This window comes from Urocitellus parryii, chromosome 4 (assembly GCF_045843805.1).
Source record: "Urocitellus parryii isolate mUroPar1 chromosome 4, mUroPar1.hap1, whole genome shotgun sequence".
Classification (NCBI taxonomy): Eukaryota; Metazoa; Chordata; class Mammalia; order Rodentia; family Sciuridae; genus Urocitellus; species Urocitellus parryii.
Window position 1 is genome coordinate 47288418 of NC_135534.1, and position 15196 is coordinate 47303613.

Sequence of the window (15196 nt, forward strand, 5' to 3'; positions counted from 1 at the left end):
ACTCCTTGGGACTATTAAACAATTAGGTTGCCTTTCTCCAGTGAAAGACTGGTTTTAAAGGAAATAATTTTAGCACAAGTACATGTAAATGCACAGGACTGGGAAATTGTGTTGAACCCTTCATATACAGTGGGAGTATGAATATTCCACAGAGAAGACTGTTAACAATGGCAAGAACTGCTGAGTCAAGAAAAGTTTTAGGAAAAACAAGAACTTTTGATGAAAATTTTTCAATGTGGTGTGTCAAAGGTGGGTAGAAGTCCCATTGGAGTGGACTGAGGGAGGGGATGGAAGTCTAGACAGTAAGAGAAACAAGATATTAAAATTGTATACAAAAGGTGGAGAGGATCGGACTGAAGCACATGGTGTGGTACCTGGGAGCAAACTTCTAAAAAAACATGTAAAACACCTGCAAATGCTGACAAAAACAAACAATAGTGGGCTGGGGATGTGGCTGGCTCAGTGGTGGCCTGCTTATTTAGCATGCACAAGACTCTGGATTTGATCTTCAGACCACAAAACAAACACTAATAGGTTAAAGAAGAGGTCTAAGACTCAAAAGACAATCAAAAGTACTGGGTTCATAAGATACAAAGGATTTTACAGTTGCTTGCATTTATCAATCACATTACCTACTTGTGCACATAACTTTTTACTTGCATTAACTATAGGAGGTGGTCACACTGCTATCCTCAATTTATTTATGAGGAATGGAGACCCAGACATGAAGTCAGGCTAGAGGTTAGTTTAACACCAAGGTAGAGGATTAGGGAATTTCTACATAAGAATCTGTACTACAGAGCCAAGGACACATGAAGTGTATGGGGCAGGCAGGTGGGCCATAAGTTTCAGAATAAAGGTTTTTAAACCCTTAGGGAGAATTGACTTGACATGAACAGGTGTAAAGAATAGAGCTGAATGTGACCTGTTTTCAAATTATACCTTAATCATTCCCAGGTTTTTTCTGTACCTTGTTTTCCCAGATTTTAAAAATATTTGAAACTTTTCCCTAATAACAAATAACATTGGAATCTGTTATTGAAAGCATTTTCAATAAAAAGGCTTATTAGACTATTGGTACATGTAAATATTTGATAGGCAAATTTGGGAGAAGTGCATTTCAGGTATGAAATTATCAAAGACATGGAAAAAGACGCCCTGAAACTTTTCAATAGTGTTTCACTGTACAAAAGTAATGTTTTCCCTCCTGATTTTTTTTTCTTTAGTAGAGGTAGAAAGATTACATGACATCCATCTTCTTTTAATATATTTCTTCCAATCTGAGTTAAAAAAAATCCATAATGTTTATGCTTTTAAAAAGACAGCTATTATGTTTAATGTACTGCCAGGACTCATGAACCAACAGACCTAAATTTACTCTAACCCTGAATTGTTAGTGCCCAATAACACATGAGCTGAAATCAGAATTTCTCTGTGGAGATGAAGAAATATGAAAATGATTTTCCAGTGTAATTATTTCAGAAGATGCTTCGGTTTACATCAGAACCAAGACTCATAAGCAACCCAGCATGTTTAAACCATGAATTAATGAAAATGCTTACTTTTTAGAACATAACACAGGTCTCTTTCATTCTTATTAAAATAGTTGAATAAAGCCAAACTTCTACAAACCAAGTATGTTAAATGTCATACATATTGACTGTCACTTAAATTCATTATTTTAAATATGTAGGGTGGCACCTATTTTCAAACAACACGAGAAGTTAAAAAAAGTATAAGACAAACAAACAAAAAACATACTTTAGGAGCCAGATATATGAAAAATATTGCAAGACACAGTCTATAACCGGAAATCACCTGTTTTAGTTGCTGCACTCCAGCACATTCTAAATTACAAAATGATAGAGTACTTGGGGGGAAAACGCATCAAATACATACTTAAGTTAACTAGATATAAAATTTTTAGCTTTCACAAACAGGTTTGGCTCACATCTTTGAACCTGTTACTTGGAAACAACTATTCAGATCCACTGACTAACCCATAACGCATGTTAATCCATTGTACAAATCAACCATGTAACCACAGATTATTCTAATCTCACTCCAACAGAATCAATAAAATTAGAAACTAATACCTCTTTTAGTAATTAGACAATCAAGTAACAGCACTGAGATAAAATGAAGAGAATTTCTTGTTTCAGCTTCTTAGTCAATAAGCCCGTTCCTCATTTTTAGACAATGAGGACAAAGGTATCACAACCAAATATGGGAAACTGCTTTCTCTTTATTTAGACCTTAAGGAGAAAAAAATGAACTTTGGTCACATGTTGCTTAAAAAAAAAAAATCCAGTTTAACATATTTCTAAATAGATAGGACTAAATGATCAGAGAAATAATTTCATTTGTAAAAATTTAGCCAAATTTTATCAAAAACCCAACATACAATGTAATCCAAATTATTATAAAGGCTGGGATTATACATTCCAAATGTATGTCAGTTGAATTCCCATCCAACAGATGTTAACCCAATATGTCCCATCATCCTATATAGAACTGAAAACTTGGGACTTTGATTAATGTACTTGCTCTCATGTTGTTTTGGTCCAAAAGAGCAGAACTGAATCGGTAAGAGTAAACTAAATAGCTAATCTTTTGCCAACAATAATTTAGATTGTGATTGGCAGCAGAAATATCCATGATGAATAATTCTACTTTAACAAACTATAGTTTAGGAATATTTCTCACGAACACATCACAGTATCAAATTTTTATAAGAGAAAAATATGAAGGAACAAAAACAAGGATGAAATAGCTACCAAACACAAAAGTGTCTTCCCCACAATGCATCAGAAGGGGTAAAAGGTGAGGTTAAAGGGCTGATGATGCTAATATGAAAGGAAGTTGAGTACTGTATTTATTTATTTTATACAACTCTTACTCTTTACAAAATGGTTATAGTCATGCCCATAAAAGTGTAACGAATGGCATTTGAAAGCAAACACTTTGTAATTATTTAAAAGGGCCTTTTTAAAAATTATAATACAAAGGTCTGTGCTCTATAAGCAGTCCTCCACTGTGCATTATAACAATAAGGCTTACTTTTAATACAAAGACTAAGTGTTTGGGAGTTATGAACCACTGGATTTAACAAACATCATTTTATAATTGCTTTTTGCATCTTTTTTGTTTTTGGGATCTTCCACTTCATCAGGGTGCTCAGTAGCTTGGAGTTCTTCAGCAGATTCTTCTTTTTCTGATTCTGAGTCACTTTCAGAATCATCTGGACTTTCAGGATCAGGTGAATCATCATCATCATCATCATCCCCAGCCACATCACCTTCTCCATCATGATCTTCTACCTAAAACATCAATTAAGAGGTTCTTTGTAAAACCAGCATCAAAACTGGAATAGGCAGCATAAAAACTGGGAAAGACTCTTAGTAGGGTAAATTAACCATTGATGTTTATGTGGAAATAGTTACCAATGGTTTGCATATTATATTATGCTTACATATATTTACATGTTATATTCTGTGGAACAACCAGTTATACATTAACTCATAATAAATTAACTCATAACAAAAAAGAGCTCACCTAAGCAACAATTGAGAAAGAACTCTTGTAAATCCTTATATAAAATATTTGGTCTAACTTGTAATGTTTAAGCCACTATTGGAAAATACATTTAAAGTGTTAAAAAATGTCTGATTATCTCTAGAAAGACATGGTTGGGTAATAATATTTTAAATATCTGTACAAAGAAAGCTATCTACATTAGGATACTTGGTTGCTAGTGTAATCCAACAGAAACAAATGATATCAAATTGAAATTATCTTCCGAATCAATGAAAACAAGTTAATCACTACCTCACTGAAGCCAAGTCCACAATGTCGTCGATATCTTCCTGATAATTTACTGTCCATACTTTGTTGATATTGAGACTCCAGTTCTTCATTAATTTTCTTGTCTTCTTCCCCTGCATGTCCATTGTACTTTGGTTATGTTTCAGTCAAATTAATAAAAACATCTGATTACAAAAAAACCCCCATAATACAGATGCCATTATATTCAGAGTTGTATACTCTGTGACTAATTTTACAATGAATTTTGTGGATAGGTTTCTATAACTGAAAGATGTATTTATGATTAGTTATTAGTAATTAGCCCTCTGAATTACAGAAGTATATAATGACTATTCTGAAAGTTTTCTCTAAGTCACCTAAAACAAAACAAAACAAAAATCTCCATCAAACAAAAGCATCCCATCTACTTTTGGAAAGAAAGTTAAAAGGCAAACAATTATATTCAGAGAATGAATAAATAAAAATGACCTCTGAATAGTTCTCCTTTATGCCTGTCTTTGCTTATCAGCTAACTGAAGCAACATAAACTTAAAAATTATTATTATGTGATATTTGTATATTTATTTTATGTAATTCTGTTGTAATTCATTTATGCAGCAGGATACTAAACAACTATAAACAAACTTACCGCCCAAGAAAGGGAATGTTACCAATATCACTGGTTTCCTTTGCCATATTTTATCAATATAAGAGGAATTTCAGGTTTTCTTCAAATGGTAGGGCTCTGCATTGTTTTTATTCATTAAGTTCCCAGTTTTAAGAGTAAATGCAGCAGTTAAAATATTTTTTCTTTCTGCAAAGCTCTTTTTTTTTGCCTTATGTAGCAAAGTAAATCAATTTGATAACTGTTTATCAGAAAAATGAAAGACCCATTAATTTCTAATGTGCTATATATTAGACCTATAAAATTAACTTAAATAATTAAAAAAATTGAGTTTAATCTAGGTTATGATGCATTGTTAATAATGTCCATGGAGACAATGATCCAATGAGAGACAAATTGATCCAATGGAGAATAGGATCAATTTTAAACAGTTGAAAATTTTACTTTTCAACAAGCGAAATTCAAATTCAGTTTTTATTAAGTTTCCCTCAGTAGTAAAAAAGAAAAAAAAAAGTTTATTTCTTCAGACTGCAATTAATGTATATTCTTCAAAGATTTCAGGACAGAACTTAGTAAATAAGCTCAAAAGCAGTAAAATATGCCAACTATACATTATATGGTAAGTAACTGATACAATGAAAAAGAATTCTATACGTATCACAGTTGGCAAGATTAGGTATAAAAATCTCAATACAAGTAAAATATATGTTCTTAATCAGTAAAAATGAAAACAGAAAAAGGTTAATTTCTTGGTTAGACTATTTATATATATATGTACTCTTATCTTTTAAAGTAAAACCCATATTTTATACTTTACATGAAACAGGGGACATGTTTTCATGTAATATACATACATTTGCAATTCTACTATTTCAATTTTAACAGAACTATGTACAGAGGTTAATAGTATCCCAAAATATGTACAATTGTTTCATACACCAAATTTAGCACCTCCATTCTAATTATTTGACTTTCTTACCTGTTCGAAAGTGAGATGTTGATTTATGATCTCCTATGACAAGACGACCAGTATGTTCTTTCTATAAGAAAGTAGCAAATACATTAGAATTTGAGTCTTCTAATTTAGCATAATTATTGAATGTCCACTATGTAATGAAAACTAATCCAGGCTTCTGGGATATAGTAGAGCCAAAGGAATAAATTCACAACTCTGCCTTTATGCAACTTACATTCTGGCAATGACAGGGATGGGTAAGGGAGATGGACAAATGTAATCAATAGCAAATCACAGTAGAGAAGGTAGTGTCATTAAAATAAAGTAGAGCAAAATAAGGGGAAAGAGTATAAAGTAGGAGTAGAGATCGGGTTGAAATTTTAAGTGACATGGATAGATAACAAAATTCAGTCTTAAAAGTCCAGTAAATGAATAGATTTAACTTTTCCACCATTTCTAATGCCCCAGGAATATCTCATGGTAAGACAGCAGAGTCTATCTAGGTAAAGAAATCTGAAACAATGAACAGACTTAGAATGTACAAAGTAACAGATTTTTTAAATACAAAAAATCAAAATAATCATTACTGTTTACAATATATCACAAAAAACTCTTTACTATTAGGCTATAAGAAACTCCTAATCTCAACCCGTCAAAAAAGAACAGAATCTAAAACAATCTAATACTAATACTAGAAAGTATAAAAACAATTTGATTCAAAGTTATAGATTTAATCTTAATCCAATCTACTCTGTGGTTTATATTTAGTTTCATAAGATCAAAAAATAAATTATTCACTGAAATACATATAATAAATGATTAAAGGGAACTTTGTAAAGCAATCTCAAACCAATCTTCTGTGAAGATATAGTAAGGAGCCTTCCTATTGTGAAACAATGGCAAGACATATTCACACAAAAAGATGATAACACTAAAAAGCTTCAGGCATTAACACTATTACCTTATATGCCATCTACATTTAAACAAATCAGTGATTTAATGTGCTGCTGCTGTAGATTGCAAAACAGATATCCCATTGACAGGTTTGAATATAAATATAATGGCATGAACTTATTCTAGGATGATGACAGTATTGTACTTATCTGTTCATACTTTATCAGCTGGTTCTTCCTATGACCAAAAGAGTGTTCATGCTAGCTGGCTACTATGAAGAATGTATTTTGAAGCCATAAAACAGAATATCTAAACAGTTCATATGAAGACCAGGAATATAATCTTGGCTTCTACAGCAAAAAACTTTTTGTGTTATTTTGTGTTTTGGTGTTGAGGATTGAACCCTGGGCCTTGCACATGCTGAATATGTGACTTACCACTAGGCTGCATTCCTAGCTGCTACAACAAAGAATTTAACGTATGATAAAGAGCCTATTTACTAATAGCTAAATTTTCAAAATTTTATGTTACGATGTTCTAAGTACCAGAAGAGTTAACTTTTCCACCATTTCTGATGCCCCAGGAATATCTCATGGTAAGAGAGCCCCCTAATCTATTACTTACTTAATAAATCATAACAAAGGTTTTATTTGCATGAAACAAGAGAAACTCAAGCTACAGATTATGACAAGCTAAAAATTACTGGGAAATCTGGAGTTATGAGATATTACATAAATTCTTCCTATATATAGGTCTTCATGTTTTACATGACTTCCCCCTATCCCCAAAACAACTGATGCAGTCTGGCTTACTCCTTTTCATCCTTTCAGATATAGATCAATTCTATTTCTTGGAAGCTGTCTTGTGCTGCTAAGCCAGACTTAGCTATCCTTCTCCATGATTCCACAGTAGCATGTGTACGGCTCATGGCAATTATAACAAACATGTCTTATTGATTTGTGACCCACAGAATCTAATACAGTGCCTAGCAGGTAGTGGGTAATCAATAATTATTGGTAAAATACATGAATGTATTCTTTTGTATGACAAAATGAGGGCTGAATTTCATTTAAGGTACCTTAAAAAGAAAAAAAATGTTTTTCTGTTTCTTTCAAATTTAGTTTGTAGGAAGACTACAAACTATAAATATTATAAAAGTTAGTTTACCTGCTTATAAAAAACAAATGTTTAGAGACCACGGTATTTACGCGTAAAAATATATTGCTAGGAAAAAAAAAGGTTTTTCAATAGGTGACATTTTCTTGGTATCCATATTTTATACCTTCTATTATGTTCATTAAACTGAATAAAATATATTGAACATCTTGTTTGGGGCAATGGTGTACACCTGTAATCCAGGCTACTGAGGTGGCTGAGGCAGGAAGACCTCAAGATTAAGGCTAGTCTCAGCAACTTTAGGGAAATTCTGTCACAAAATAATATTTTAAAAAATTAGCTGGAAGGTACCTCAGAGGTACAGCGCAGTGCCTGGATTCAATCCCCAATACTGTACACATATGCAAAAACAAAACAAAAAACCCCCACAAAACTAAACAAGTAAAATGTTGTGGCTACTACCACTAGTTGGAGACAGCTATGAAATATAAAAGACTTTTCACATAGGTTCCAGATAACCTGTTCAGAAATACCTTCTGTTAAAACCATCAGGCCAACAGATAACAAATCATAAACTTTTATATTTCCTTTCTCCTCTAGCTTGAATCTCTTGAAAACATTTTCTCTATGAAGTCTCCAACCATACTGCCAGAAGCACTGAGAATTCTGGAAGTGGTTTCAGAAATATTATAAATTTTAAGTGCTTGATTAGGCTGGGTTTCTTTTCCGAAGCCAAAAGTAATCATGCAAAACAGGTAAATGGGAACAAAGTGTATTCAGTCCTTCTTACTTAACATATACCAAAAAAAAAAAAAAAAGGCATTTTCACAGAAAAGATAAAAAAGGCATACCATGTGATACTTACTTTGCCTGCACCCATAAGTCTCAAGAATTTTTGTTTTCTCTCTTCATTGCCCAAGTCTGCTGCCTCCCAATTGCTAGATCCAAGCTAGAAAAGAAATTAGTTGATTATTTTTCTAGCATAAAAAGAATTAAAAAATTTAAAGTCTCTAAGTCTCCCCTGCCGTCAATTTTAACTATAAATAGCTATAGTCGTTCATGCTTGGAAAGTTAAGGACATACATCACATTTGAATTTAAATATGCTCCTTTTTTATTTCATCTGAGCTGAATTCTTTTGCAGCCGGAGCTCTCAGTTTCAAAAGTTTACATATATCAGAATCACCCAAAGGACTTGTTAAAAGAGATTGCTGTTCTATACCCTCAGAGTTTCAGATTCAGTAAGTCTGGGGTAGGGAATTTCTTTCTTCCTGAGGTACTGGGGTATGAACCCTGGGCCTTGTGCATGCTAGGCAAGCACTCTACTACTGAGCTATGTCCCCACCCTCTAGGGAATTTCTAACAAATTCTCAAGTAATGCCTTTGATGGGAAGATCACATTTGATACCCACTTCCCTAGAACCCTGAAGGGGCTTAGAGCACCTAGTATTTTGAACCCAAAAGGCTGCAACAATTTTTAGTTGAAAATTTAAAAATTCTGGCTTTAGTGATATGCTAATGAGAGCATACCATCAGGATTCATTGGACCTAATTTTAATTTTTCAGTTTCTTTTGAGCAGTTATTATTAGTTAGAATTGAGATATTATCACTTTTATTCTTTAAGATTTTCCAAAGAACAAAGAAAATTTACTTCTTTTTAAAAAGAACAGACTAAAAACTAATTCTACCTTGCATTATCAATGGGCCCACTAAATCATTTTATAAACCTAAAACATATCATGGAATTCTAATGACTGTTCCCCCCACCCTTTTTTAAGAGGTAATTTTCCTCAGTGACAATTCTTTTTAAAAAAAATTTTTTTTTTAGTTGTTGATAGACCTTTATTTATTTATATGTGGTGCTGAGAATCAAACCCAGTGCCTCACACATGCCAGGCAAGTGCTCTACCACTAAGCCCCAGCCCTGTTTTTCCCTTTATCTTAAAATTAAGGTTAAGAATCATTTTATTGCAATTCATCAATTACTCCCCCCAAAGTTAAAATGACTTAAATAATAATAAGAAACAAGAATAATTGTGGAAGGCTTTCCTCATTGTGTCCAAAGTACTGCATCATCATCTTTCAAGAAGTCATCATGTCTCTGTAGTCTGCTTTTAGAATTCATTGTACTCAGATGAGAATTCAGAATTGTTCCTTTTCCACCCATAATGGCAAGGAGAGGAAAACTGACAGAAGGCATTTTACCATGATTAGAACAAAAATAAATAAATAAATAAACAAACAAACAAACAAAATACAGGCAAATGCAAAATGATAGGCAATACAACTATAAACTAAAAATGAAGATGAAATTCACTATGTGCAAAAATCTCAAGACTATGAGTTCTTTGTTGATGAAATATTAGACTTTGTTCTCCAAATCAAGAGATGTGAGACAAAGAAAAACAGCAACAACAAAACAAGGACAAATGAAGAAATAATGGTACACGCATCCAGAGGGTCATTCAACAGGAAGAACTTTACCTTGCCATATTCTGCAATAAGAGTTTGGATCATCTCATTTTTCAAAAAGGATGTGTGATCTTTATTTAATCTTTTATGATGTTTGTGGACCAAAATTTAATTGGTTGTGTTTGTAAGTAAACAAAGGCTGAATGTAGGTGTATATACAAACGTGAATGAAAGAAAAGATTTAGAAAAAAAGCCATCCATTGATCACGCTAATTGAGTTATAGTCTAAAATGGAAATGTTCTGTAATTAAGGAGCAAAGACAATAAACCCCTGCTCAACAGAATTTTAAGTAATCAAAAATTTCAAAAAAAATTCAAGTGTTATTAGTCGGATGTTGCCAATAAAAGAATGAGAAGTAAGGATAAAGCTAAAAGCTTTTAGAAATAAACATTAAATCTTAAATTGTATGTTCCAGGTTCACACACAACAGCTGATGAGCAATTAGCTGTATTCAGAGAATGTGAACTCTTGTGTATATACACTATTAAAATCAGAAAAATGGGGCTGGGGTTGTGGCTCAGTGGTAGAGTACTTGACTAGCATGTGTGAGGCACTGGGTTCAATTCTCAGCACCGCATATAAATAAATGAATAAAATAAAAGTCCATGAACAACTGAAAAAAAAATTTAAAAATCAGAAAAACATAGAAGAGAAATTTAGGTTTGCTATTGTTAAATTTGTATTAAAATTTTGAATAGGGCCCCTTTCACTACCTCTTTATTCTTTCTTCTGAAAATTATTCATAAAAGTATAAAAGAATATAAAAACAATGAGAATTACTTCTGGGCATATTAGGGTTAAAGCATTTGTAATACACTGGACCCACTGTGGTTCTTCTAAATTCTTTCTGGTGGAAGGGATTACATGTTCTCATAATTTTGGCTACCTAAGTTACAAATCTCTACTTCTTTCCATCTGACCGCTCATATCTTTTTATAGGCCATTTGGTCTTAACTATTTCTGGTTCAATATGGTTTAAAAATTTTTTAAAAAGTACTAATGATGCTTTGGATTTCAGTTGCATTATATCATTTACTCTGTGAGCCTAGATATAAAATTTAATTTCATTTTATTTCCTGATCTACAAAAACAGACCTCTTTTAAGACACTGTCTTAAGAATATAACACCTAAGAACTGCATACAGCTTGAGCATCCTTAATCTGAAAAGCTCTAAAATTCCAAAACATTTTGATCACTAACATGACACAAGTGGAAAATTCCACATCTTCTGTTCAGGTCACAATCAAAATGTAGGAGCACCTAAAAATATTGTATAAAATTACCTTCAGGCTATAAGATGCACATGAAACAAATTAATTTCCTATTTAAATGTGGGGCCTATCCCCAAGATACACATACAAACATATTTACATATATATATGTATATATTTCAAAATAAAAAAAAATCTGGCCCTAAGCACAAGGGAAATTCAACCTGGAAAGTTTTACAATCTATGAATAGCTTTTCACTTACAGTCTCTCAAAATCCCCTCATAACAGTTCATTTAACAAATAAGGACACTGAGGTTCAGAGAGTCAGGTGATTTGTTTCAGTTCTCTGGCCCTAAGTCCTCTGCTTTTTTCACACCATACTGTATATGACCAAATTAAACTGCACATTGAAGGTAGTCTATGAACAAAATGTAGAGAATTAAGTTAAAAACAATGGTCTAAAAACCAACTTTCCTGATCTTCTATTTCTACTGAAAGAGCAAACAAAGGTTGGGGCTGTAGCTCTGCAGTAAGTGGTGCTTAGCATGCTTGAGGTCCTGGGTTCAATGCCTAGCACCAACATTCCCCCCCAAAAGCCAACAGCTTTACAGTGTTTTTACATAAATAACCCTATTACCTACAACAACTAATCCTAATTTAAAGATAATATCATTAAGTTTTCCGGTTCTTTCTTTCAAAGTTTAACAAGTACCTTGCTGAAGTGCTACATTTGAAAAAGCACACGGGTGTCTAATAACATTTCTAGAGGTTCTCCACCAGTTACTCAAATGAACCTCCCCACTCCCTATAAGTAGTTTTCATGTCTCCATTCCAACCAAACTGATGGAACCTTTAAGTTGCCATCATCCTTAATATTCTTTACTATGCAGTCAATTTTCCTCAATATATATCTTAGTGACTCTACACTGTTAGCATTTTCCTAGAGTTGTAGTCTGATTTAATATCTATTTTAATATCTCTTAAATGTTCTATTACTCCCAATTATGTGACATCAGTGGGCAAAAAGACTTATTTTTTACAAGAAGTAGCTTCTCATTAGAAACTGCTGACCAACTACAAATTATAATTGATTTTCTACAGTTTTGAAGTCTAGTTTAAAAATATGTGATTTAACAAGTATTTTTAAAACAAGTACTTAAGGATAACTCCCAATTACCAGTAAAAATAATAAAAATCTCATGAAAGAGGTACAGGTCACTGTACTGTAACATTAGCAACATAATCATTTTTAGAATAATACTTTACTTGATGCTTCCAAATCCTAATCTTTTTTTTTTTTTTTTTTTTTTTTTTAGTTGCTGAGGATCGAACCCAGGGCCTCACAAATGCCAGGCAAACGCTCTACAGGTGAGCTACAACCCCAGCCCCCAAATCCTAATCTTGAACCATAACCATCTCCTTTTTTGGACAGGGGAGGGTACTGAGGTTTGAACCCAGGGGCTATTTACCACTGAGCTAGGACCCTAGTCCTTTTTCTTTTTTGAGATAGGGATGCTTATAGGATTGGAAAAGGTATTAAAAATCTTCTAGTTTAAATTGATCTTATCAGAAGCTGTAGAGACTCAATAAATATCCTTTTAACTTTCTGCTAAATACATAACATTACCTGCAGTTTTTTTGGTCAAGTTTAAAAGACTGTTTATTTCTGAATTTAGGAAATCTGATATCCTAGCAATTGAGTCACAGTTAAATATGAGGAGAAAAACAATGTGGTAACCTTTAAAATTACAGCCAAGTTAGTTAAAAAGACCTGTACAAACTGATGACAAATATTTAATTACAATATTAACAAGAAAAAAATCTCAATGTCAGTTGCAGGGACAATAAGGGATATGAATAAACCTAAGCATGTGTATAACCATCATTCCCAAATCTCCAATGATTACTAACCTTTCTGCAGAGCTAAAAATAAATTTCCTTAAAGATTCTTACTATTTGTGTCCACATCCCACCTTCCACCCATAGAGAGGTGGGTCTTAGCACCATCCCATTGAGCACAAAATAGTATCAAGCCAGTGTGGTTCAAAGATATTGTGAAAGGCACTTAACTGCATTATTGAAAATAACTACACATTCAGAAACTGACAGTGCTTTCAACAATAACTGGAGGAAAAAAATGTCCTTCCATGGTCTTTAAAGATGACCTCTCCATGACCCCTTCCCAATAATTTTCCTATCAGTGTTCCCAAGGCCTTTATTCATTCTATGAAGGACAATTTTTTTTACAAGTACTGGTTACCTGCAGTTTCCATCACATTGCGCTAGAGCTAAGCCAAATATGCAAAAGAGTTAACGTAAGCACCACACTTACATCTTTTAATTCCCAAGACCTAGCTTAGAAGTCAATATTTAATGAGTTACTTTACAGAACTATTATTTTTGTTACTTAAACTGATTAGGTTTGGGAGTAAGGCGAAGGAAGAACAAGCTATGCTATCAAAATGGGCTTCTGGGTCTCACTGTCTTAGACCTCACCACTTTACCAAATATCGGTACCAAATTACGTCCCTGGTACAATTTTTTCGGTTCAATGCAGCTCTTCACTTTTACGAGTACATTAAAGATAACCATCAACAGTAGACTGCAAAAATACTCCAGGTCGGAGAAAGTGTTCAAATGTGCACGAACATTTCGCCATTATCATAGGAACATTTCAAACCTAACAACAGGGACGTTTTTGCCGTCTCTACCGTGAATTAAAAAGGCCAATGAAATCGGCTTCATCAACCATCCAACACGCAAATGACGATCCCTTTACTAAGCTCTTTCACTTCTCGATCCTATCAGGATTTCCTTCCTCAATCGCCCTATCTACGCAGGTACCTGGCTCTCAGCATGTGGCCCTCTTCAAACCTTCGGATCCTTATCAAGAAAGGAAGACACTTCCCAGTTATTCGTGATTCCCCCCATTGGCCTTCCCCCTCAGAGCCACTTCAGGCGCTTCTTCCCCCTTCGTCCACCCTTCCCGGCCTACCCCAGCCTTCAGTAGGCCTCAACCCTCACCCACTCCGCCATTGTTATTTACATCGTCGTCTGGGGAGGCTGAACGCTTCACCCCGTGCGGGTGAGACTCCCTGGCAGCGCTCATCCTTGCGCGGATCCCGACGCGAAATGTCCAAAACACTCGCGGTTCTCCTCAGCCCGACACCAGCAGCCCGCAATCTGCCACCGGCCCAAGCAGCGCCACTCCAGAACGCAGAGCCCCTCCGGGCCTTCTCCGCCACAGTCGTCACCGCGGCGGCCGCTCGCCGGTCCGAGGCACCCTGGGAGTTGTAGTTTCCGGCTTCATTCCATACTGGCCTCAATAAGAGATAAGTGTGTGATTAAAACTACAATTCCCAGGAGGCACAGCGGCCAGCTCGTGCTGTGTGGCGGGAGTGCCCTCGTAGGCTCCTCCTTCTTCGGCTTGTGGAGGGAGCTTTCCCGCGGAAGGGTATAGTGGTGAGCTTTGAAGAGAGAGAGAGCTTCGTCGCTACCGAAAGAGGCCTAGGAGGTTTTCGCATTTCACTGAGACGTTGCCACCCGGGCAAATGCATCCCTCATAGTTAAGCACCTAGGTTTAAATGTAATGCTTGAGTTCAATTGAATACCCAGGATAAAAAACATTTTTATAAATGGCTTCTTCCATTCCCACCCTGGTATGTGTTCTCAGTTGCCCATAACAGGCTTTTAGGAGATTCACACGAATATCTTGCCATTTTCCTCAGACCGAAGTGAATTCAATTTGATATTGAATGCTGGTTAACTGGCCATTATTGAAGCAGATCCACCTGAGGGAATTCCGGACCGCTTTCCACAAGGCTGTGTGGTTAGCCTTACTCAGTGCTCCAGTCCGACTTGCTGTGGTCTGTAGTCCTTATACTGTTGAAGTTTTCACCAAGTCTGTCTCCACTAGAATCCTCTTTTTTTCTTTTTTCTTTAAAAAATATTTTTTAAAATTAGGGTGAATTTCACAAAACATAAAATTAACCATATTGAAGTATACAATCCAATGGTCTTTAGTACCTTAAACCCTTCTGCAACTCTCACATCTACCTAGTCCCAAGACATTTCATCATCCCAAAGAAACTCCAGTACCCATTTGTGGGCCCAACC

At 34.6% G+C, this 15196-nt stretch overlaps 1 protein-coding gene across 1 annotated transcript; it reads right to left on the minus strand.

Annotated features, from left to right (window-relative positions):
• Positions 1-1804: 1804 nt before the first annotated feature.
• On the minus strand, positions 1805-14335 carry C4H11orf58 (chromosome 4 C11orf58 homolog). Its single transcript, XM_026398991.2, has 5 exons — positions 14127-14335; positions 8260-8343; positions 5409-5469; positions 3829-3938; positions 1805-3320 (listed from the first exon to the last, which is right to left on the minus strand). The coding sequence occupies exons 1-5, from the start codon at positions 14187-14189 to the stop codon at positions 3090-3092; spliced, it is 549 nt and encodes a 182-aa protein (XP_026254776.1). The 5' UTR covers positions 14190-14335; the 3' UTR covers positions 1805-3089.
• Positions 14336-15196: the final 861 nt, after the last annotated feature.